The following is a 26,280-nucleotide window of genomic DNA, read 5'->3' as shown; positions in this document are numbered from 1 at the left end:
GGTGTGCATCTGTGTGTATTGGGTTCTTTTCAGTCTTATATAATTGGACAGACAGTTGTGTAAAGTTTTAGTCTGAAGTTTATATCTGTAACACTCAGTTTGTGGATTTAATTTTAAATAAATGAAAAAATTATACCGAAAGCCCCCCATCCAATTAATCAATTTATCGAAAAAATAATCTGCCAACCAATCGATTATGAAAATCGTTTGTTGAAAGTTGTTAGTTGCAGCCTTAGTCTTTTTCCTATAATTTAAAATATTCCTTAGAGGTGTCTTAATTCCTGAAAAAATACTATTATTTTATACTATAAATTTTAACAGGAGCAGTTCTCCTATTGCTGAATTACTGTGTGTAGTGTTTATTTTATACATAACTTTTGCTCATATTTATGAAGTGCACTAATAATAACAGAGAGCACTGCAAGCAAATCTGTGTGTGAATCAAAGACAGCTCAGACTAACTCACCAGTGCCACGTGGACAGTAAATTCCACACCGATGCCCACAGAAGCAATGAGGATGACCACGGGTACGGCGCTAAGCTTGATACCAATCAGCCCCATCATGCCGAACAGCTCCACCGTCATCAGCGACAACACCAGCACCTGGTCAAGATCAAATGTATAAAAACGTCATTCAAGTTCTAAAACTTTCTATTCAACAGTCCATTAAGCAAACATTACGCAATTCGAGTAAAACAGAGTAGCTATTTTCAGCTATATTTAAAATGCACTATAGCACAAACGCAGCAAAGAATGAGGTGAGGGTTTTGGAATGTTTGAGTGTACCTCGACTTTAGAAAGTGGCCCGGCTTACTATATACAAATTTCCGTAAGGGTGCTTAATTTGGACTTAGAAGGAGGAAAGTAAATGCCATCATCAGTCTCAAGTTACTTTGGAGGCCCTGCTGCCTTTGAAGAAGGATGGGGGGATCAGGCGAAAGAAAAGACAGTGCTGGGGGGGTAGAGGAAAGAACAAGTGAGGCGGAAGCAATGGACATATGTGGGGGTGGATAAAGGAGGCTGCTGGTGGCCCAGGACAAAACCGAGACAGTAAAAGTAAAAGCAGCGTAGTAACTTTCTCTTTCATCTGTCCTGTAAGTGGCTATTCGAGAGAGGCACAGCATCTAAAACACAAGCTGTAGGGAAACACACAACAGTGAACTGGAAGGGAAGGAGTGTGGGAAAGAAAAGTAAGCTTATTTCATCATAAACTCATTATATACAAAAACAGAGACAACAGACCAAGGAAAAGCAAGCAAAGGGTCTATTTCATACATGAAGTGCTATAGTTGCTGTGGTAACCTCTGTTTCTCCACATTTCTTTATTTTAAAGAAAAGCCCCAAAGTGCTCCACATAGACTAAACAAACTGGATCTGACAGTATAAGATAAACACATCTCACTTTATAAAATGTGTTTCACATACTCCCAAACGTCTGTCTAGGACATTCGTCCACGACAGAATGTCGGGGAAATAAAAGGATTTTTTTTTAAAAGCAGACCTATAAAACATACCACATACTTGTATGTACAGAATGAGCGGAAGCGCTACACTAAATAAATTACAAATCACCAAACAAATAATATGATTTTAAAAAGTCTCGCCACCACAGACTATTATAATTTAATCATTTATCAAAAGGAAGTGCAATTCTGACAGCTATATTTGTACAAATATAAAACAGTTCTAATAGTAAATCATTGTTTCATGCAACGAATATAATCAAAATTGTATGAATTACCAAGAGGTTGCAATGATACCAGAAGACTGTATTAACTGCCTTATTAACAACAATTGTCTGATCACAGTATGATCACATTATGAACTGCATAATGTTACAACAATTGAAAAAAAATAAGCATATGCTCTGTGAACAGAATTTCAAATACAGACAAGTGACAAATTAAAGGAAAAACCTGGAAAAAATTGTTATGTACAGTATAAATCCAAGCATGAAAATGTATATAATTTATGTGCTCTGATGTATCCACTTACAATAATGCCAGAAGTCCATGGATTGAGCAAGAACACGGCACACACGAGAAAGGTGCAGGCGAGCACCACGCTAATGAAGAGCAGCAGCCAGTGGCGCAGGCTGACATACTGCTCCCAGAAAAGGAATGGGTAGCCGTTTGGGTAGCTGGGCACACCCAGGCGACTGTAGTTGTTGCAGATGGCGCGCACACTCTCAATGGCCTCCACAAACTGGGGTGTCTCGCGCAGCCCGTTGAGGTAGAAGGGAAACTGTGCGTATTCAATGGACTCTGCAGCAGGAACTGGGGAAAAAATGATAAAGAATAATTAATTATTTGTTCATTTTGCTACTTCTTCAAATTCTTTTTAATGAAACAGACTTAATCTTACTCTGACAAAAACATGATATTTTTTACTAATACATTTCTCCCCATTTACATAATGCATTATAAACAGTCCAATTAAGTGTGTTATTTTAGCTAAACTGAGGCCAATTCTACCCTCCCTCTGGCTTCTTCTACTCATCATCCGATTATGAATGTTCAAAATTAAGCACAAAGAGACATATTTCAGAGCGACACAAAGATTTGTGGAGAGAAGGGTCCAAATTACGAGCTATCAAATCTCAACATGCAGCTGCCTGTCAGCCCTGACAGTGACCTATTGTAATTATGTTGTCAAAATCAACCCTGCCACTACTTCCCAGAACACACACGCCCTCACATAGAGCCTTGTTAACCACTCAAACATGCACAGTAGGTATGTGCCTATATATATATATATATATATATATATATATATATATATATATATATATATATATATATATATATGTTTTTTTTGTTTGTTTATTCCTCATTCCTTTATCCATCATGATATTCAATGCAGTTACAGACAGCAAATAAAATAATGCCAGTTGAGGTGTCATGACTTAATAAACTGATGATTTGAACATTTTGCAGTAGTCTATAATGCAAGAAACCATGCTCTGGGAAGCTTTCTGGCAATTGAAAGTACCTTACCTTACGTCATGATTATAATTAGGACTACTACTTATTCATTATTCATTTTTACTTTCTTCATTTACTGTCTTTGCACCATTTAGCAAAATGTCCAAATAAAGGATGTGCAGTCATTTAAAAAAAATTATATCAATAACACCAACCATGCCTAGTATAGAGTATGTTAGGCAATTATTGTACAACCCCGATTCCAAAAAAGTTGGGACGCTGTGTAAAATGTCAGGAAAAACAGAATGCAATGATTTGCAAATCTCATAAACCCATATGTTATTCACAATAGCACATAGAACCAATATTAAATGTTTAAACTGAGTAAATGTACCACTTTAAAAAAAAAAAAAAGGTAATTATGAATTTCATGGCCGCAACATGGCTCAAAAAAGCTGGAACGGGGGCAAAAAACAAGGCTGGAAAAGTAAGTGTTAGTAAAAGGAAACAGCTGGAGATTAATTGGCAACAGGTCAGTAACATGATTGGGTATAAAAAGAGTATCTTAAAGTGGCAGAGTCTTTCAGAAGTAAAGATGGGCATAGGTTCACCAATCTGTGAAAAACTGTGTCTATAATTTGTGGAACAATTCCATAATAAATGTTCCTTGACATAAAATTGAGAAGCCAATGAACATCTCATCATCTACAGTACATAATATCATCAAGAGAAATCTCTGTGCGCAAGAGACAAGGCAATCAGTATTGCATGCCTGTGATCTTCGGGCCCTCAGGCGGCACTGCATTAAAAACAGGCATGATTCTGTAATGGAAATCACTGCATGGGCTCAGAAACACCTCCAGAACTCACTGTCTGTAAACACAGTTCACCGTGCCATCCATAAATGCTGGTTAAAGCTCTATCACGCAAAGAAGAAGCCACAGGTGAACATGATCCAGAAACGCTGCCATCTTATCTGGACCAAAGCTCATTTAAAATGGACTGAGGCAAAGTGGAAAACTGCTCTGTGGTCAGATGAATCAAAATGTGAAATTCTTTTTGGAACCATGGACGCTACGTCCTCTAAACTAAAGAGACTACAGAGGAGAAGGACCGGCTTTGTATCAGCGCTCAGTTCAAAAGCCTGCATCTCTGATGGTATGGGGGTGCATTAGTGAATATGGAATAGGCAGCTTGCACATCTGGAAAGGCGACATCAATGCGGAAAGGTATATACAGGTTTTAGAGCAACATATGATTCCATTCAGATTCCATCCCATCTTTACTTCTGAGAGACTCTGCCTCTCTAAGATACTCTTTTTATACCCAATCATGTTACTGACCTGTTGCCAATTAACCTAATTAGTTGGAAAATGTTCCTTCAGCGGTTTCTTTTTAGTAACACTTAGTTTTCCAGCTTTTTGTTGCTCCGTTCCAACTTTTTCAAGACATGTTGCGGCCATCAAATCCAAAATGACCTTATTTTTTCCTTAAAATGGTACATTTACCCAGTTTAAACATTTGATGTTTTCTATGTTCTATTGTGAATAACAATATGGGTTTATGAGATTTGCAAATCATTGCATTCTGTTTTTATTTACATTTTACACAGCGTCCCAACTTTTTTGGAATCGGGGTTGTAATGAGAATGCTGCACACACACACACACAGACATCCAGAAGGTGATAAAAAAAATCACTCTTCAATTTGTAGTCAAGAGTAAGACAATTCTTACATATGAATGTCCTGAAGTGGATTCTCAGGACATGCCATTTGTCACCAAAGCTCCCTCTCCACAGCAGAACTTTACTTAGTTTCGCACTTCTGCCTACTGCCAGACTCTGATAAGTGGCGGTCTTAAATCCACAGATAAAATCAGGAGAATGTGATATCGAATCACCACCTGTCTAGAGGTGTGTGTAAAGGGAGTATGCAAGTGTGTGTTCCGTGTGGGGTTATGCAAGACCGCTTGGTAAAACATGACATTGGCTCATCGTAATCGCCACTATAAATTTTCATTAAGACAGACGCTGGACAGCAGCCAGCTGTGCTGCAGAGGCTCTGCCATGGAAAAGCCATCTCTGGATTGTTATCCAACCATGTGTTCCTCAACAGCTTCTGTGTGTAAACAAACTACGGCATTACTGTAGCTAGTCCAATCAAAAAGCTCATTTCAGCTCCCAATACTAAAACTAAACTTCTATGAAGTTTCCTTCCTTAATAATAGTCTGAGTGTGTATCAGAGTTTACAATATTGTATTAGAATTGCAGCCCAATGTTATCATTAGGTTTTGCTTTTTTTAGTCATTCTTTGACTCCATATTTAAAGATAACCCTCGAATAAGCTCTGTTTATACTGGCTATGATTTAGCTTAAAAGAAGAACAGACCAAATAAGTACTAGAGTATTACTGACTAGTGAGCCTGCTGATGGAGATCGAGTCGGTGCGGTCATGGATCCACTCTGGAGGATGAGGGCGGATGTTAGCCTGAGAAGCTGCATAGGCCACCGGGTCATTACTGACCCATGCAGTCAGGTAGATGTAGAAAGTTTTGGGGTTGATAATCCCATCTGCGTCCACCAGCCGGTGTCTGGTGAGCTGAAAAAGGAAAGACACAATTTCAGCATCATGACGGAATAGGGGAAAAAAAAAATCAACACCACATCGCCAGGGGCAAACATCAATATAAATTATAGAAGAGATATTAGATTAGAAAATATTGTGAGTATTCAGGTATTCTGATACAACTTTCACTGCATTGCTAGATTAATAAAAATATCAAATAAAAAAAAAAGAGCTCCAAGGTCCCGAAAGCATGTTGGTAGGTGGATTGGCAATTCTAAATTGTCCCTGTGTGTGAACGAGTGTGTGAAAGGTGCTCCAAGATGGACTGGTGTGCCATCGAGTCTGCAGCTACTGAATATGCTTGAATGAATGCATATCAAAGATGAATGAAGGAATGAATACAAGTCACTGAATAACATCATGTATAGGTTTACAGTCTGCTAATTAGCTTAATCTCACCCTAACACAGAGAGAAATCTAAAGTAAATGTATTCTAATTAAATTCATTTAGGAAGCAGCCAGCAGTGACTTCCTGTTTCACTGGGGTATAAAGATGACTTTTGTCATTTATCAACAGGGGAAAGATTAGCGAATGCACACATCAAACAAAAGTGTCTTGACCTTCATAAATAACAACATGTCCATATCCTCTGATAGGGCCATAATTAAGATGTTTTTTTGTTTTTTTTAAAAAATGGAACTGTAATGAACCTGCCTAAAAAGGTGCAATTTTTTCTTACGTAATATAAAATAATAACTTAATATTTAAAGGGGTAGTTCATCCAAAAATAAAAATTCTGTCATCAGTTACTCACCCTCATGTCGTTCCAAACCCATAAGACTTTCGTTCCTCTTCGGAACACAAATGAAGAGGTTTTTAATGAAACCAGGGAGATTTCTGTCCCTTTGTTTACAGTCCAGTAACCAAAACTTTCAAGCTCCAAAAACGTTCATAAAGGCATCGTAAAAGTAATCCATGTGACTCCAGTGGTTTAATCCCAATTTTATGAAGCGATACGAATGCTTTGTGTGCACAAAAAACAACAACTAAATGGAATATTTTGTACGATGCGTTTATGAACGTTTTGGTTATTGGACTGTACATGTAGGGACAGAAATCTCCCAGGTTTTATTAAAAACCTCTTCATTTATGTTCCAAAGACAAACAAAAGTCTTATGGGTTTGGAACGACATGAGTGTGAGTAAACGATGACAGAATTTTTGGGTGAACTACCCCTTTAAGTGCTAATATCTTTAATTATGTAACAGTGAGTGTGCCCTGCGATGGATTGGCACAGTGTCCAGGGTGTACCCCGCCTTGTGCCCGATGCTCCCTGGGATAGGCTCCAGGTTCCCCGTGACCCTGAAAAGGATAAGCGGTATAGAAGATGGATGGATGGATGGATGTAACAGTAAGTCAGCTAGTGTGCTGCTTTATATGCCTCATTTTACACAGGCTGAGAAAGTCCACCAAAACTGCACTAATCTTTCCCTTACTCACTCCTTGCAGGGGGCCTTAGTGAGTTACCTGCTGAGAAGGTAAAACCATTATGGTATGTTGCTCTGTGCCATGTGCACTTTTCAGGACAATAAATCCACAGTCTCTGAGTCAGGAGGTGGTGGAAGCTCTGCGTGTGTGAGAATATGTGTGAGAATGTGTGTGTGTGTGTGTGTATACAGTCAGTGGGGGTAAAGAGAGGGAGAGTGAGAGAAACTGCTTGAGTTAGCGTAACAATAAAAAAATTGGCCAGAGTCCCTGAGTGCGCCTGTGTGCAGTTAACCTCGCTGTTAACACAGGAGGAAATGCCACCCAGCAAATGGAGGAGAGCTATAAAAATAACACAACATCTGTACAAATGTTGCTAACACTTGCTTCTCCTGACCTCTATGGATACCCAGGTTACCCGGCACCACAGCAGGCTCCTGCCCAATGGAGGAAAAAACAGATATGGAAAGCCATAGTGAAATGAATTTAGATTTTTAGAAACGTAATGTATCAAATACTTTTAAATAAAAAAAATAAAACAATAATAATTCCCTAAGCTGTGAGTATTTAAAAAAATCTGACGATAGAAAATGAAACAAAATATATCTAGATGAGCCTAAATAACATATATAATGACCGTTTAATATTTTTTTTGTAAAATTCCATTTAATTAAACAATTTTTTTTTTTTAATTATTCAAAACATTTTTTAACACACACTGCAAAAAAAAAGACAGCACAAGCTCCCTGTCCATTCAAAGAAGACACGGCAGCGGTTCTGAGAGAAAAAGGAGAAGAGAGATGGGGTGGAGTGGGGAGGGGAAAAAAGCGAACTTGGATTCCGAAGATCTGGATCGAATTAAGCAGCAGGATACGCAACAACTGTATGTCTTCAAGCTGTCACGGGAAGCCCACAGTGCGAGGCCGGCGGCCCTCTGGCCTGCTGCCACCCCTCTTCACTCACAGGCACAGGAAATTACATCACAGGGCCGCACACCAGCACGGGCAGGCTGCCTTTGCGCCCCTACGTCTATCCCCCCCCCCATCCCCCACTCCTCTGGCAACTGTTCAGTACAACGACCACACTCAAAAATGAGGGAAAAAGGAGGATTGTTCCAGATTTCGTGCGGGAGTAAACATGCAGGCGAGACAGCATGCACATCAGCCTCACTGGACCTTTCATAGTTACATTTCCCTCTTGTCTGATTTTTCTTACTGAGTAACTGGAAGCATTACAAATATGTTAACCTGTCATATTTAATGCTTCTGAGTATGCCTGTGTGTGTTTGCGAATGGTCAGATGATGCAGGAGCCTTTTTGCTAGCTTGAGTTTGGGTCTGCACCGAGCCAAAGGGATACAACGGTTTAAATGAAAGGCTAATTGCTTTTTCAGAGGTGGGTTGCGGCCCCATCGAGAGCTTTAAATTCCTGTGCTCGGTAAAGCAATCAGTGTGAAAGAGGGAGAGAGAGAGAGCGAGAGAGAGCGGGAGAGAGAGGGAAAGAGAGAGAGAGAGGCGGAGAGTAAAGAGATGGAGGGACAAGAAGACGGGGAAAAGAGAAAGGACAGAGAGAGAGTGAGAGAGAGAGGGGGGATAAAAATATACATTTGTAAGCCACTAACCCCACTAACTCCCAGCATTAACGCTAAATGCATTTTACGCGTCACAAGCTGTGCTTCCTGTATGGAGAACTCTAAATCATGGGTTCCACTGGAAACTTAAGGGAGGCAGGACATGCTAAACACTATCCAAACAGCTACAACACAAAATAGCAGATATGGAAATATATAAAAAATGTACAGATATGCCAGGACATAAATATATCCACATTAATTCTACATTTTAAAGCCCTAAGATTTCAAATCGCATGTGAAAGCTGCTCAGGGTGGCGTCAAGGTCTTTATGTTCCCCTCCGTGCAGAGCAATGTGCTGCACCATAAAGGTACATACCATACCATACAGGAGATAGTTTCTCTCTGAAGCTCAGTCGGGAGTGCTGCTTTCATGATGGCGATGCCTCTTCCTCGACTTAAAGATGTCGAGGAAGATGTGTTGTATTTTTTGGGGGAAAAAAGAACCAGGAGGCAACAAGGGTAGGACTGCTCGGTCGCTCACCAGGTTGAGGTTGATCGGCTTCTCTCTGCATCCTGTCTGCACCAGGAGCTTGTAAGCCAGCACTCCGTCGTCTGAACCGTTCTCGTAATCCTTCTGGGTGATCTTGCCTGCCTCGTAGTCCTTATCGAAGGCATCCTGCAGACCTGCACACGCACACACACGCATACAAACGGCACAGGATGTTGACAACAGCACTTGACAACCGAAAAACACAGATTATACAGATTAAATGTATTTTGGAAACCACAAGAACACAGACTCATAACTGTATCATGAAGTTCACTTGGATTCTCTTGCATTTTATTCTATTTTAGTTCAAATCTTTGCCACATCATTGCTTCACTTCAGTGTACACTGACAACGACATTACCGCAGGTCAAGAAAGGCCATGGTTCTAAACAGTTTTTAAAAATCCCATGACAGTTTTGGAGATTACTAATAACTAGTATCAAGGTTGTTATGGTTATTATTTAGTTATTATCATAGTTGTAATCCTAACTGACTGGAAAGTTGAATGGAAAGGAGCTTCAAAATATTTAAAATAAAAAAAAGCAAAAAATACTAATGATAAAATGAATCTCAATGCAATTTTAATCAAACCAAGAGTTGTTTATATGTTTAAAATCTACATCTGGATGAGTGGAACGTTCAGGAATAAAAAGCTCTAATGGCTGCAATTAATGAATATGATTCATTAATATAACTGCTCTATTGTCATGTGCTCTGTGATCATAAGGCGGACCTTGGAAATTCTCTGGAAGACGTCCCTGGCTGCAAGAATTTGTGAATCCCTACGATAAGGCACACAAGTACAACACCAATCCACACTGTAACTGAACATAAACTATTTTATTAATGGATGAGAACGTAAATTATGCGAATATATGGTTGCATAACATGTACTCGATTAGTCAACTACATACTGTAAGCTGATCAATAATGAAACGTGCTGCTGAAAAAAAGTGTTGCGGTAAGCTAAGCGCCTCTAAACCCCCCTTGCTTTTTTGATTCACATACATTGATTCAAGCAGCCTTACTTTTCTGTGCCTGCTCTTCTTTCCCGTTTCTCATTCACCTACCGCTATCTACAGTTTTCGTTCCCTCTGGCCTTGCTGTCAGTTTCAAATTTGTCCGACAATGTTATTAACGCCCTCTCCAACTGCCTTCGCTCTGCACCTACACACACACAAGCACCCCCTCGGTGTTTGCCCGACGGAAACACGGGCTCAAATAAAAACATCGTGCCGTGGGACCATAATGAAGGGATTCAGAACTGGACCCAGCGAGTCCCTACGTCTCAGCAGCTGTCTCAAAAGTTGCAGTGCAATTTAGGCTTATAGCAAACAAAGGGGGTTTACACGCACAGATATGGCATTAAAACAGGGACACTGACTCACTCAGAGAGAGAGAGAGAGAGAGAGAGAGAGAGAGGGAGAGAGAGCTAGAGAACAGAACTGAATAGGGTTTTACGTAGAATAAATCCCAGCAGGGATTACCCAGAATTCAGCGTGTATGCAGCTGAACATTTCCACTAATCACAGCAGGTGTAGAAACATGCCCTCAATCGCTATCTCTCGAATGTATGTTCTTTAGTCACTTTCCTCATTCAATACCTGGCTTTCTTCTCCTGGTACTGTAATTCTGAGTTTCTCCTTAATGAAAAGCCCCCTCTTTTTCACTCTCTCCCTCTCTGGAATGTTAATCTGCCTTGGTAAGTCATTAAATGTGTTATGGCTTAGACGGTTCGGAGAGGGATTTATATTTGTGAAAAACAGATGAGCTAAGGATGGCAGACTGATAGAGGGATTCTTTAAACACACACACAACGTATTTTCACAACACATGCAAAGTGAGAGAGCATCTGGACTGTGAACTGTCAGTTATTAATGAGCAGCCCAACCCATTCCGACAGCGACTGATCTCGACTCTGTTGTATGCTGACTGATAGCGACTGAGAATAAGGAACCCTTGTTCCAAGAAAGATGTAACTGACTGCGATGACTTCGGCGGAACACAAGTCTACGAAACATCAAATAAAGCGATGCTAACTGAGTTCAGACAATACACACAAACCTCGCAGAGCAGTACCTAATCTCACACTCCATATACGATCCTTAATATATATACAAATATATATATCAGCTTGGTCCAGTACCTTGCAACCAGTCACGGAAGTAGTGGAGCCACATGAGAGGCAGGTGGCCTTGTTCGTCACGGAGCACATATTCGACCGTGCCGAAGCGCTGGTGAAGCTCGTAGAGCAGAGGCTGGGCCTGGGCGTAGTCTGCCCGCTGCGTCACCACATACATGCTGTAGAAAGAGAAGTAGTGGAACTGTGCACCCAGGAAGTCGTACTCGGCCGTCTCCCGTGGTACAATGTCTGTCAACTCCAGGCCGTCCCGCACTCGCGTGGTGCCATACAAGCTGATGCCCAGCAGTGCCAGGAACAGAACGATCACCACCACCTGGGACCACACACATACACACACACACACACACACACAGTGATGAGTCACACGCTGGCTGGAAACGCAGCTCCGGTCTTTATGACTGCCCCTCTGACACAGAAGGTGTCTGCGGTTTTTGTAAAAGGGTTTTACTCGGAGCAAAGCGGTTGCACAAGTGCTAAATCCTTCAGCTGGTTTCCATTCACCTCTGTCCTTCTATCCGTCTCTGCAGTAGATTAAGTCCGACCTGGCAAGAGATTCTCACTTAATACGTCCAGGCGCAGTGACTGCCAAGGGTCTCTGGACTCGACTGAGAGAAGTTCTCAATCAGGTCCAAATACCCAGAGAGTACACATTCTTGTTCTGTCTGTATACTTTGTATGTTTTGGTTCTATTTATTCTGAGCAGATTGTATAAAAAAGAAAAAGGGAGAACAATCGTGGAGTGGTTGTGACGGAAAGCAGAGTTTAAAAACAAGGGGTCGGGGGTCGGGGGGGTGTTAGGGGTTCCCGAAGAACCTGTGCCAAGGGAAATCACCAAGGGAAATCTGTTTTTCAGAAATCACAGCTTGGAAGGAAGTCGAGGTCGACCATTATTACACCGGGCCCAACAGTGGCTGTCTCGGATTTGAACTCACAGTTTTCTGGTCACTAGAACTAGAACATTCATTTTCTTTAATTCAATTTTTCTGGTCAGATCTTTAAGCGTTAAGCTCTCCTCTACTCGAACTCTCTTTTACCTTTGTGGTGGGCTGCAGCAGAAAGGGCGCGTAGTGCTTCTCTGCGAACGACGCGAAGGTCCAGCGCGAACACGATGGCTCTGTGTGCCCTGATGCCACCTCGCTGGACTGGTTCAGGAGGTCTCGCGTCGAGCTGGTGTTGTTGTTGTTATTGTTGTTGTTGTTGTGATTGGGGGGGAGGGGCTGCACAGAGATGCGGGAGTGCGGCTCGGCTGTGGTGTAGTAGGCTTGCGTGCGTGGGTCGTACTCAGTGCGCAGCTGCACCGTTGACTGCATGGTGATGTGCGTGTGCTGAGAGAAGCCGTGGCTGCTGTAGGAGGGCGGAGGCGTGCAGTGGCCTACATCGCCCAGCGCCTGGGGCTCCAGCTGGATTACACGGTTAGAGCACGGACTGAAAGAGAGGTAAATCACAATCAGTGCCAAGGAATGCTGTGCTTCTGAATGTGCTTCATGGGCTTATCAGTTGGTCAAATCACTAGAATTTGAAAGCGATAAGTGTATAAAAACACGAGATTATATACCCCTTTGCTGTTGGATACACGATTGTTTTTATATTGTACTTTTAAAATAAGATTGCTTTCATAGGATTCACACTGCAGGCAAAAACCAAAATACCCATTTCCCCTCACATGTGGCACAGATTTGTTTATCATGACGGCGTGTGCAACAAATCTGACACCGAACCCAGCACCTTTAATTTTTTTTTAAATCGGCCGGTACACCTCACGTTCGGTACCGAAATCCGATACATATCAGATGTAACTTCTACATCGATGCATTTATATCTTCTTCACAGCTCAGCAAACTAGAACAGAGTGTCCGTGTGAGTGTGTGTACGAGCTCCGCTGTGTCCATCTTTCATTTAACTACATTTGCACTCACACCTTTAAAAAAAAAAAACAAAAAAACCCAAAACAATTGAAACTGCTCACTGTGAGCGGTTGTGTATACAGTACGTATGTGAAAACTGATGGCAACTGACAGTAACAAGCTAATGCTTCTGATTGGGAGGCAAGCGATTCAGTGAAACTGGAGGCTTCAGGTTCAATTTCCTGCATGAGCTTGGGACCACGATGGAGTGTTTAGCGTGCATGCAAAAACCTGAAAAGCAACCATGAGTTTATCTTTCACTCCCTCCGGCACTACACACCAAGAAATGAAAGTAGCACGAAGAAAAAAAAGGCTTGAGCAGGTATTACATGAGGGTCGCGCCCCCAGAGAATGATAACCACACACACACACACACACACACACACACACAGGATTACAATACCTCGCAATAGTATGAAGCAGTAACTCATACCCATAAACCACACACACACATGCACACACACGAGCATCTCACACATATTTACACAATTACTCAAGCCACTACTCACAAAAGAAGCTGTCCAACATGTCTGTGTGTTTCTGTGTGTGTGTGTGCTTGTGTGTGTGTGTGTTTGTGTGCTCCAACTGGAATCAATAGAACATCTCAGAGCAACTGAGATTTATGGAGAAATGTCATGGAAGTGACATTCCTCTATAAATGTGTGTGTGTGTGTGTGTGTGTGTGTGTGGTACCTGATGAAGCAGCAGAAGATGTCGAAGCGGCGATCTTCTCTGCGATACAGGTCCATGCTGAGTATAGCGGGGAAGATGAGTAGCACCATGGCGAAGTTAAACACCACCACGACAGCAGCCTGAAACAAACACACACACACACACACACGCACACACACATTAAGACATGTTAAATCCACTCAAACAACATAAACATAAAAACCTCATACATCTGCTGCCAGGTGATGCCCGAACCAACTCGCACAAACTAAACAAATTCCGTAAGACACGTCACTCTGCAGTGACACTTCAAGTGAGCTTGTAGAGGAAAGCTGCTTCCATTTGGCAATCGTCAATCGACCTAAGCCCAAGACAATTAATTCAATACTGGTTGGAAGACATTTTCTGAATACTACAGTTTTAAGTTTGTTTGTTTGTTTAATAAAAACGCTTTGTTTTGACAGCATTGCTGCCAACATTAGCAGTTGTAGTAATGTTAAAAGTAGGGCTTCTAGAATGTTTGTTTTTGTGTAAATGACTGAGCAAAATTCTAAGATCGTTGTAAAGCAAAACATTATTACTTCAATATTACTTCTTTTTTTTTGCCGTTTAGAACATCGCAGGACCGTTATATATTTTTCACAACAACCCAGTCTAACTTTTCAACCCAACCACAACAACCCAGTCGAACACACTCAAAGCTGTAGTTAAGTTCTTGGAGATGATTTGCCACCTTTTTTTGACCTTTATTTCTTCTTTACTATGTCACCTTTTTTCTTGAGAACAACTGTATCAGACAAAGGTGAAGCAGAAGTAGAATGATATGCATATTAATACGTTTAGGGCGCAAAAAAAGTCTCAAGTTTGAACGTTATATGTTTTATATCAAGACTGGGGGGAAAAAAGGATGGAGAGGGGGATTTTTTTGAGAGCGAGGGAGAGAGTGAGAGAGAGAGAGAATTCGTTGGAAGAAGAGAAAAGTTGGTTTCTGTGCACGCAAAGTGCTGGAGCAGGCAAAGGACTTCAAATGAAATGAGAGAAAGAAATAGAGAAAGAGGGAGAGAAAGAGGGGGAGAATGAGAGAGAGAGAGAGAGAGAGAGAGAGAGAGAGAGAGAGAGAGAGAGAGGGCATGTCTGGTCTGGTCAGCTTGTGTGGGTTTTTGTGTTTTTCGTTCCTGGGTGGAGGCTGGCTCTATGTTCAGCTGCCAGACCACACAGAGAGTGCAGCAGCCCAGTACAGCCTGGAGGTGCTGAGAGAGGCCTGTGCTTCAACACACACACACACACACACACACACACGCACGCACACACACAGAACTTCCAGACACACACATCGCCTTACTCATCTCTCTCTCATTCAGTTTTTCCCTGATGTCTTCTTATGTTTGCGTGTCTTTAAGGAGCTGAAATTATATGTGTGTGAGTGCTTTGCATGAGTGATGTGTGTGTTCTGTGATGAAAAAGTGAGTGCACAAATGACTGCTGGAGGGATCCAGCAAGAGACAGAGAATAAAGAGTGCGTGTGTCTGCAAGGGAATGAGGCTACAGAAGAGACTCTGTGAAGACTGCTACACACACACACACACACACACACACACGCACAGCTTGCCACACAAGCTGCAAACTCTGACTACAGCATGTGTGGAGCTTTTGTGCACGTATCCAGTGGTGAAAAACCTCAATCTTTCTGTAACACACGCACACACACACAAACTAAAACACTCAGTGCTTACATTGTTCTACAAAATACATTTAATTGCATCAAACTCACGATTCACGCTCCAACACATGTGGTGCTGTGTACGTGTGAGCTCTAATTAACACAACGCATAATTAACACAACACACAATGATAAAACGCACGCGCAGGTTACTTTACTTCGGACCCGAGCGGACCCGATCACGAGTTGCGTACACATTCACGGGAATCACGGCTCAGTTCCAGTGCAACCGAACTCAGATACAAAAAAAGATACGTAATCAGGATACAAAAAACTGCTAACTGTAAAAGTAAATACAGATTACAGGTACATTTTGTAAACAATGGGAATAGTATCAGGATTACATTTTTTCCATTTAAAACCAAAGAATCTTTTGACATAATAATATAGACAGCTGCTTGATTATATTTCTGGTTCTCTCTTGCCATTCGTGGCTCATATGAGCAACCTGCTGGTGCATACGCAAATAAATTTTGTGCAAAGTTAATTTGGTAGAAATGAACACAAATTGTTCTCTGAAATGCTTTTGTAATGTGACCATACGCCCTGTTTTTCCCGGATATGTCCTCTTTTTCAGACCTCAAAAAAAGTGTCTAAATTTGAGAAAATGTCCGGGATTCGGCTTTAGTTTCACTATGATGTGTTTATGGTCTAATACTGCGTCATGTGTGTGCATATTTGCATTGCTTTAACCCCTCTCTGTAATTCCCGCCTTCTCGCACACCAATTGGTCGATTCTAAAAGGCTTGCAGCAACTATTGGCCAAATTCCTGCCTCTCAACCACTAGCCTACTCTCAGCGAACATGCGAAGGTGAAGCGCTGTTGTGTACGGCATCAAACAGTTGCTTGACAATAGCAGTAAATGACAGCTGTCCTGAGTCAAAACAATGCCCAAGGCCATATAAGGTCATTTTTCATTTCCTGTTATCACATTGCTTCGTATTACATGGTCATTCTAATGTGTAAATGATGCCAGAAGGTTCACTCACGGCATATAATATTTTATTTTATTTTACTCCATGGACATTCAAAAGAATGTAGGAATTGATATATATGTATGCGATGCTAATAGTGTGTCTTTTTCAGTGTATTAAAATCTGCATTCATAGTAACACTGTTTTGAACGCTATTAAGACATGGGGAGAAAAAACCAAACAAACGTGTTCTCTTTTTGGAAAACCAGAATATGGTCACCCTAACTTTTGTGATGTAATGTTACCCGCATCAGGAACAGTGATCTTTTATGTATGTATGTATGTATGTATGTATGTATGTATGTATGTATTTATTTATTTTCTTAAAACAAACCCTAACACTGAACATGTTTTTAAGCTCTAAATAAAAGCATTTTAGATCATATTGGGTTTTTCTTGACTTTATTGACATATGTGACCTTGAAGTAATCCAAAATAATCACGTTACATTCCTTTCATATTGTGATACTTGGATTATGTTACTGATTCCATTTTTTATGAAGTAATTCGTATGAAGTAAATAAGCCATGCCATTAATGACAGATTAGACTTCCGCAGACTAAGAAATTCTTACATTCTTCCAAACTTTAGACTGGCTAGGTAAGGTTAAGGAAAGTCTGTTCTCTCCCCTATTTAAAATGGGCAATAAACAGAATGTTTTAGAATTAAAAAAAAAATTAAACAAAGAAAGGAAGTGTTCAATATCTGTTTTTTCCCCCCAATATTCAATATTCTGCACTATTTCTAGGTCACATTAAGAATGTAAGCAACTTTGTGATGCTGAATTCTTTGTACAAAAAGTCCGATTTTCTTTGAGTCTTATCCTTTCCATTGAAGTGCGTGTACAGATGACACTCCAGTCCATGCCAGCTCGAATGCACACTCATTACAGCAAAAGAGGGACATACCAAATACTACGAAATTCTGAAATTCATCCAAAGAGTTCTAGGATTCTTCTTTTCACTCAAGTTGTTGCTGATAATTGAATTTCTTAGGAACAATTTTGTGCTTCTGGACCCTACTGTGCATCTTAATTTTCAGAATACATTCATCTATATTAATACAGTACACTAATTCAGACTGGAAACAGTGGGGGAAAAATTCCTGGCTTTATCGTCCGCTCATCTGCACAGCGGGAAACAGATAAGCACAAAAATGCCAGGCGAGAAAGACAGAACGCTATCGCATTATGGTTTGGAAGAGCGAGAGAAATGTAATATAGGAAGGACGCAGAATCGACTGTTTTGACGCCGGGTTCATCCGAGCAATGAGAACACACACGCTGGCATGTGAGGATCTCTGAAAAAAACAGTGGATTCTTAGATATGTATTTGTTTCTTGGTTTCGCTCCAGTATGCAGGTGAAGTGAAGGGTAGAAAAAGAGAGATCTTTAAATCTTTTGGAGGCTGTTTGGCCTGAGACCAGAGTGTGTGTTTGTGTTGTGTGCTGCTGAATAGCAGCCAGCTGGACTGCACTGTAGGCGTAAACAGTGTGGTGTTTGACAGACGGTGTGCGATCCATCCGTCCACAGATGCTAATACCAGATACAGTCTGTGTGTGTGATTTAACCACAGCCATTCAGTCTTTGTACACTACATTATAATAAACGATACTACAGCATATTATGACACCATTACTTAAAGGTGAGTATCACATTGTGCTCTCCAGTCAAGCAGGTAAGTGCTCCTCCATGTGTGACATTTTTTATCTCTTAGCTGCTGTTCCTCCAGGTGCGATGGCTGTATGAAAGCTATCAGTGATAGAGCACAATAGCTGCACAGATTGGTATGAGCACTGCTACTTCACCTTGAAGGATAACCAGTGCGGGTGTGTGTTTGTGTAAACAGTTTGAAATGTTGTTACAGATGTATCTAGACATATAATGATTATACAATTTCAAATGTACATTAGAAAACAAGGTTATATATTAGGTTTGATTAAAATATAAAATTCGCAAGGTTTCTCAGGTTCCCTCACGCAATCTGCGATCGGTTAACGACCGACGGTGAGTAGTGCCTACTTAGCGTTGTACAAGGTCCCTTTCCAGAAACTTCAGTGGTAGAATGAACTTCCAACCTCAATCCGGACCGCAGAATCTGTCACTATTTTAAAAAACAGCTAAAGACCCACCTCTTTCATGAGCACTTAACTAACCCCTAAAATGACAACCCCACATTACTTAAAAAATTAAATAACTTACTCTGACTCTTACACCTCTACTCTGCGCACTTTGCTTCTCTAGAACTCAATTATAAATCTTGTATGGTAGCACTACTTGTATTGTTCTCCGCTTGATATTTCAATTTGCTTGTATTTCCTCATCGCTTTGGATAAAAGCGTCTAATAAACGAATAAATGTAATTGTAACTTGCACTTTGCACATACAAACCTGCCAACCACTAAGTAGAATAATGCGTAGTCCCGCTGAGGAGTGGGGGATGGGGACAGAGCGATAGTTTTGATATAGTTCTTTCACAAACTTGTCTAAGGTAAAAACTGGCGTGTGTGAACAAAAGTGATCACTTTGCTTTACATAAAAACACTAACATAGACTACATGTATACTTTCTTTCTTCCTAGTCTAGGAAAAAGATGTTATATACAGCAATTAATATGAAAGTGCATGTAAACTATTCTAGTGTCTACATCTTAAATAAAATGGACAAGCGTCCTTACTGTTAATTAAAATGAATTACATTACCATTAATGTCTGAATTGACACTTCATTAAAGACCTATTTAATCGTGTTTTTGCAGCCATTTTCACGCCATATTTAGTTAACTGATGTTAATTAAATACTTTATCCTTAGCTAAATCAAACCTACGATAGATATTATTTCACATGAATGCGAGGATGCCGCATCTTTCAAGTGTGAAAATGAAGTCAGGATCAGAGCACCGGCTGAAAGATTACAAATGTTTGATGGGGGATGGGGGCGGGGCTTTCAGGGTTCCAGTTATGCTGCGTTTGACTAAAATTCGTAACTCGGTATTACCAACCTCCGGAAATGAGGAAAAAGCCCAACAGAAACTCTCCTCAACCTTGAGTTCAGCAGATGACATCAAATCGACATGGCGCAACGGTATACAAAGTAGTACCGCATTATTTTAAAAGACATACTCTATATACTAGTATTTGGTTTCGATTAATCAACATACAGATAAACTAGCTTGTTACATCTATAACATTGCCTTTACATCATTGATCGCAGTTAGCTGGTTAAACTGATGCTAGCAGAAAATTAACAGTCCGTGGTTGTCAATACTTTTTTTCCAAACTTTGTAGATCGAATGCACAGAGGTTGAAAAATTACATCATTCTGAGCTCTGACTTCCCACTTTCAAGGTAAGTTGAATGCAAAATTAAGATCTGACGTTCATTCATTCCAGATTTATATGCTGATTGGCTCACATGCTGTTTTATAGCATCACACTCCAATGGGGCAGTGGTGGCTTGGCGGTTAAGGCTCTGGGTTACTGATTGGAAGGTTGGTAGTTCAAACCCCGGCACTGCCAGGGCCCTCGAGCAAGGCCCTTAACCCTCTCTGCTCCAGGGGCACCGTATCATGGCTGACCCTGCACTCTGACCCCAACCTCCAAACATGCTGGGATATGCGAAGAAAAAATTATTTCACTGTGCTGTAATATATATGTGATCAATAAAGACTCATTAAAATGCAGAGCTTCATCTATTATGTCATGACAAAAATTGAAGGGTGTTTAAGCAAAGAAAAGGCAGGCCACGTCATTATTGCTGCACACTCAGGTATGGAGTATTCTCCGTTACTGACCTGCTTTTGAAGGGTCTTTTTGACCTGAACAGAACATAAAGGTTTGCTTAAGCTGTTGTACTAGAAAGCAGAAATGAGCGCACATATCCATCTCCGAGTTAAAGAACGGATACACGCCGGCCATGTAAAATCGTGCACCGATTTGGGCTGCATATTTTCCAGCTGTTACGTAGTGTGGTCTGCCTCACCTATTCCTGTTCAGTTCGAGGCTGCTCGGCCCAGATCCTGTCCCACTTCCACAACACAAATCAACTCCAGCTGTTTAAAATCACATGCACACACAATAACCCTGCCAGACCTGAGCCTCTAACAACCTCCCACACAGAGACCACAGAGCACCACCCACCAACCCCCCTTCCACCCCAGGATTGAGTTACGTGTATTCAGGCTACAATGTGGACGCACAGGGGCTGTACCACTAATCAAGCCTAGTAGGGGGGTTATGGGCCGTGCCAACCCTCGACCTGTCACACGCTCCATTTGATGAAAGAAATGAATAAAAGTCACCTGGAGAAAGCTGGTGCCGATGAAGAAGGAGTGGAAGGCCTCACAATTGCAGGCAAGCACGCACAGGAAGCACTAATAGGTCTAATAGTGATAGGAAACCTCCTATACGACTACTACAAATTACCCTGGACGCCTATACACATGAAAATCATATACGCCAATTTCACATACCTGTAGAGAGAATGCCCGTAGTGCTGGGATAGGGATGAGGGCGGCCATGAAGAAAGCAGTGATGTTACTGATTGAGGTCAAAGCCACGCTGGCACCTGTTCTCTTCAAACACTCGCCGGTACGGTCCTGCAGTGTACAGAATCACAGAGTAAACCTTTTATTGTATAGAATACAATTTTTTAAACACATTTCTAATCATCAAAACACAACAGACAGCCAAAACTTCATGGACACGTGACCATCACACCCAGAGGATGGGTTCCCTTTTGCATCTGGTTCCTCTCAAGGTTTCTTCCTCAAAGAGGTCTCAGGGAGTTTTTCCTTGCCACCGTTGCCTCTGGCTTGCTCATTAGGGATAGATTCTTACATTTAAAATCTATTCTGAATTTATGTATTTCTGTAAAGCTGCTTTGGGACAATATCCATTGTTAAAAGTGGTATACAAATAAAATAAAACTGAACACTAATTGCCTAACACTGTGGTATAAGTCCATAAATGTAAATACAGTGCCTATTCACCCCCCTTGGCATTTTTCCACTTTTGTTGCATTATAACCTGTAATTTAAATGGATTTTTATTTGGATTTCATGTAATGGACAGATAAAGAATAGTCGAAATTGGCAAAGTGAAATGAAAATAAATAAATAAATATTTTTAAAAACAGAAAAGTGGTGTGTGCATATGTATTCACCCCCTTTGCTATGAAGCCACTAAATATGATCTGTTGCAACCAATTACCTTCAGAATTCACATAATTAGTTCAATAAAGTCCACCTGTGTGCAAGCTAAGTGTCACAAGATCTGTCACATGATCTCAGTATATATACACCAGTTCTGAAAGGCCCCAGAGTCTGAAACACCACTGAGCAAAAGGCACCACCAAACAAGCAGCATCATGAAGACCAAGGAACTCTCCAAACACGTCAGGGACGAAGTCACCCCAAGAACACCATCCCCACAGTGAAGCATGGTGGTGGCAGCACCATGCTGTGGGGATGTTTTTCAACGGCAGGGACTAGAAAACTGGTCAGAATTGAAGGCATGATGGATGGTGCTAAATACAGGGAAATTCTTGAGGGAAACCTGTTTCAGTCTTCCAGAGGTTTGTGACTGGGATGGAGGTTCATCTTCCAGCAGGACAATGACCCTAAGCATACTGCTAAAGCAGCACTCAAGTGGTTTAAGGGAAACATTTACATGTCTTGGAACAGCCTACTCAAAGCCCAGACCTCAATCCAATTGAGAATCTGCTGTATGACTTAAAGATTGCTGTACACCAGAGGAACCCATCCAACTTGAAGGAGCCGGAGCAGTTTTGCCTTTTTGAATGGGCAAAAATCCCAGTGGCTAGATGTGCCAAGTTTATCGAGACGTACCCCAAGATTCATTGGCACGAATGTTGCAAATCACAGTATTTTTCTAGCATGCTAATTGGCTTAAGGTGAGTGCTTGATCATCTTCAGTGTTAGCTGGCTCCTGTTTATACACGCTTATTTCAGCAGTAGCTCGCTTCCCTTTGCAGGTAAAATCCATGTCGGTTTTCCTTTGGACAAATAAAGACCGGTTTATATCGGTGCTGAAGCATATGTGCATCATGATAATGCAGAAAGGCAGTATATACGAAGCGTAGCACACACAGCCTACATATGCTGTATACAGTATGTTACCTTACCATTAACCTTAAGAAGAACAAACAAACTAAACTCAGCATCCCTCGGTAAACTATTAAGCTAGTAGTTCACATATTTTAATATGTTCACTTAACCATCAGAAATGTATCATTCATTAACTGCTTCCAGGAAATGTTCTGTAATATGAGGTTAATGTCGACCTGTTAGTCTACATCACTTACAAAGTATGAGCTTTTGAGTGCTTTCGTTTTAAATGTCTGCGCATCATCCATGTCCTTCTTCCAAAGCTGTCTCTGCCTTTTTTGTGTGTGTAGACTGTGTTGCAACACACTTGTACCTTTTTTGTGTCAGTGAAGCACTCCAGCGGTTTGAATCTTTCAGGTATTGCCATCTTTGACAGCTCTCTCGTTACCATCATTCAGAGTTCAGTCTATGCAATATGCGATCCCTAAGACGTGCGCCAGCACCAGGATCCCATGGGAAGTTTTTACTCTTATGCAGAATGAAGATCAGAGAGCAAAGAGAGAGAGAGAGAGAGAGAGAGAGAGAAATCGCACAGGCAATGTGAGTGCTATTTAGCAACAGCATTGCCTCATTTGAGTTATTTATTCCAGAAAGAAGAAAACAAGGCTTTTCATCAGTCATGCTTTCACAGGTTCAAGTGTAGTTCATTTGAACTCATTTGAGCTTGAAAGACCTTTTTCCATGTTTGGGCTAACCTCCTGGCTTGTTATGATCTAAGCAGAAGTCTGAAAACAGCAGCTGAAAAGAGTCCCACACACAGCGTTGCATGATGAAAAGAAACAAGAGCTTAAAATTATAAGCTTTTTCGTTAAGTATTTTTTCAGTATTAATCTGTCAAGTAAATCACGCGTCAATCGACACATTTTTCCGAATCTGCTTAGGTAGCAGCCCTTAAGTCATTTGGCCTTCAGGTGAATGCTGATTGGCTGAGCACAAAAGAATCAAGAAAGACTTTTTGTCCTGGTACTTTGGGGTTTTTGTCTTTAAATGCATTCCTTGTGTCTCTATATTTCAGGTTAATTCACCTCACTGCTCGTCAGTATGATTATTTGAGAACAGCATCTCTAATTATCCTGCTCAGAAAAACCTGCTCAGAGACAGCAAAGACTACGTTTCTGCCCAATGTAACTGTTTAATCTGATCAGCTACATAATGAGCATGAAGCATTTGGAAAGGTTTGCCAAAAAAAGGGAGGGAAGGGTCGAGAGCTCCTCTTGTCAGGCACAAAACATGCCGGCACATAACTCCGCGATCCTACATAAGCTTATTTGGCACGTTTTCTTCCTCATGTCGTCTCAGGGAGTTTTCCCTTTCTCCTTATCCTTTGCTCATTAGGGATCTAAATCTACATCCGGATTACTGTAAAGCTGCTTGTTGACAGTGTCTAACGTTAAAAGAATAGAAATTGAATAGGAGCGATCCTCAGAGTTATCGCATCTGGCCCTTTCTTCTTGTCTCATTTTTTTTTTCTTTCAGTGAATCAACTTCAGGTTTTTTTTCTCCCCATTTTCTGTTTATGTCTGAATGACACCTATGTCACCACCCTCACATGATTAACGTCCATTCTTTTCTCTTGCCTCATTGACACAATTTTGCGATTCCGTTGATTGGATTTTTTCCCAACTCGCTATTGATGTACCAGAGATTCATTTGCATATCCCATGCAACATCTATGTACATAGCAAATTAGTTGGAGATATTTAAGTTAAATTCTTATGCACATTAGTGCAGCAATATTTGTAACTAAGCTGTGCTCTGACAAATAATGCTTTATAGGATAATATCCATTATTGACTCAACAGTAACTCAAAAGCCAATGCCCAATTTTCCAAACCTCCTTTATACCAACTGTCCATGAAAGGTGCGTTATTTATGCTGTGTGCTGCAGAGAGATACTTTATCTTTCCTTGTTTAAGCTCTTTAGCTGCTAGTTCCATGCGAGAGAGTCTGCAATCACTGAACCTGCCATGACAACTTAATGAGCTGAAGTCCTGATGAAAAGCTTTTCTGTTCTAATCCACTATTATGTGGCTTTTTTTCAGCAGGAGTGCAAAAAAAAAGAGAGATTTATTTCCCTCCCGCTCCTTGTCCCTCGCTTGCACAGAAACATTTCCATCAAACACAGGAGATAGCCATTTAAACAGTCAGCTTGGGACCACCGAAATGGAGTTGGCTCATTGTCTTGTTAGGATAAGCTCTTGTTTTTCGTCTCGAAGCCATTCAGATTGTTGACCAGGATAAGATAGTGTTCCAAACTCCACCTCCATGTGCACACACACACACACACAGCAGAAGTTAGGGATATAGAGTGGGAAAAGGGAAACAGTAAGAGAAAGAATGAGTCTATGTAGAAGAATGTGTGTGTGTGTGTTCGGTGGGGGTGACTGTGCAGGCTTTGAGTGAAGCATTGAGAATGTTCTGGACCACACAGCGTGTGCTTAAGGTCAGGATGACTCTGTGCTTTTCTCCCACAGTGTATTGTTTACATTTGCCAAAAGAGCTGTGCTGCACTGCACAATTGCACACAAACGCAAGCAAACACTTGCCCTGACTCTCCTCTCAACACCAACCACCTGAACAGTCACACACCCACCTCTCGCCCGGCAAACACATTCATGCTCCAAAATAGTTTGTAAAGCTTGCCAGAACGTGCCGAGCTGTAATTATCATATTCACTAACCTCTCCATGGATGTAACTAGTTTATTTATCTCAGATATTTGTTTACAAGTTTTCTAGAAATTAGCTCCGCCCCTGCCAGATCAGATCAGCCGAACCCTACCCCTTTTCCTTAAAAGTCAAATCACAAGGGATATACAGTTTCATCAAATGTTGTGGGATCAGTTGAGGCAACTGCGAAGGCGTTCCAATAATTTCACTGCAGTTGCAATTTACCACACAGGCCGCAAAATTATATAACAACTACAAACTGCTCTTTTTTCCCCCCTCATGAAAACTCAATACACTCAAGTAATGCCTTATTTTAACATCGCTACTTAAGGACATGGGGAGCATCTAGAATTCATATGTAAGCTGTTTAGAAAAATATGGATGTGTGTTTATGAAATGCTTCTGTTCATTTACAAAAGTTCAAAAGGAGCATGATTTGACACCCGGGAGTGTGGAATGAGGCCCAGTCTCGCACACACAGATGCAGAAATGAGCACCAACAGATAAGCATCTGCTCTCACACTCTGCTGCAAGTGTGTCTGTGGGTGTGTGTGTGTGTTTGTCATAACCATCCCCGAAGCCCTTTGTGCAGCCACACACATATCCTGCACTGGCCCCCAGGAGTCCCTGTGTGATGCCGGTGCACATCAAAGCCGAGCGAGGGGAAAGGTTTGAACTTACATCACAGGCTGGGACAGGTATGCGCATTCCATTACGTGACGGATAGCATGAGGGCAAAAAAGTCGTAGCAACTCTGATACAGCCTGGCCCCTAGAAAACAAGTGAGCCCTCTCCTTCAGGATCTTAGCACATTATCTTGTGTTGACAAAATCTCTGGTACTAAAGTTATGTATAGTGAATGGGTATAACCAAATGTGATGAGCAAAAGAGAGATGTTTGTGTTGCTTGTTTTTTTGGGTTTTTTTTTTTGGTGAGATGAAGGTCATGAGGGCCTGAGAGTAAGTGGGAGAGAAA

The 26,280-nt window shown here is 41.2% G+C and overlaps 1 protein-coding gene across 3 annotated transcripts in view; it reads right to left on the bottom strand.

Moving 5' to 3' along the window:
• ptch1 (patched 1) overlaps positions 1-26,280 on the bottom strand; it is a 59,747-nt gene that overhangs the window by 14,941 nt on the left and 18,526 nt on the right. For 2 of the 3 annotated variants that reach the window (XM_017468747.3, XM_053680302.1), the window contains exons 12-19: positions 20,982-21,107; positions 13,840-13,958; positions 12,277-12,667; positions 11,246-11,555; positions 9,091-9,233; positions 5,341-5,524; positions 1,997-2,277; positions 467-604 (exon numbers count right to left, since the gene is read on the bottom strand). In XM_017468747.3, the coding sequence (XP_017324236.2) occupies positions 467-604; positions 1,997-2,277; positions 5,341-5,524; positions 9,091-9,233; positions 11,246-11,555; positions 12,277-12,667; positions 13,840-13,958; positions 20,982-21,107 (1,692 nt within the window). Of the gene's footprint in view, positions 1-466; positions 605-1,996; positions 2,278-5,340; positions 5,525-9,090; positions 9,234-11,245; positions 11,556-12,276; positions 12,668-13,839; positions 13,959-20,981; positions 21,108-22,950; positions 24,899-26,280 lie in introns of those variants that run through there. The other variant, XR_008396461.1, reaches the window with a different exon arrangement.

The sequence above is a fragment of the Ictalurus punctatus genome, chromosome 5, assembly GCF_001660625.3.
Source record: "Ictalurus punctatus breed USDA103 chromosome 5, Coco_2.0, whole genome shotgun sequence".
NCBI classification, from domain to species: Eukaryota; Metazoa; Chordata; class Actinopteri; order Siluriformes; family Ictaluridae; genus Ictalurus; species Ictalurus punctatus.
Note: the sequence above shows the minus strand (reverse complement) of the source record. Positions and strands in the feature narration are given on the sequence as shown.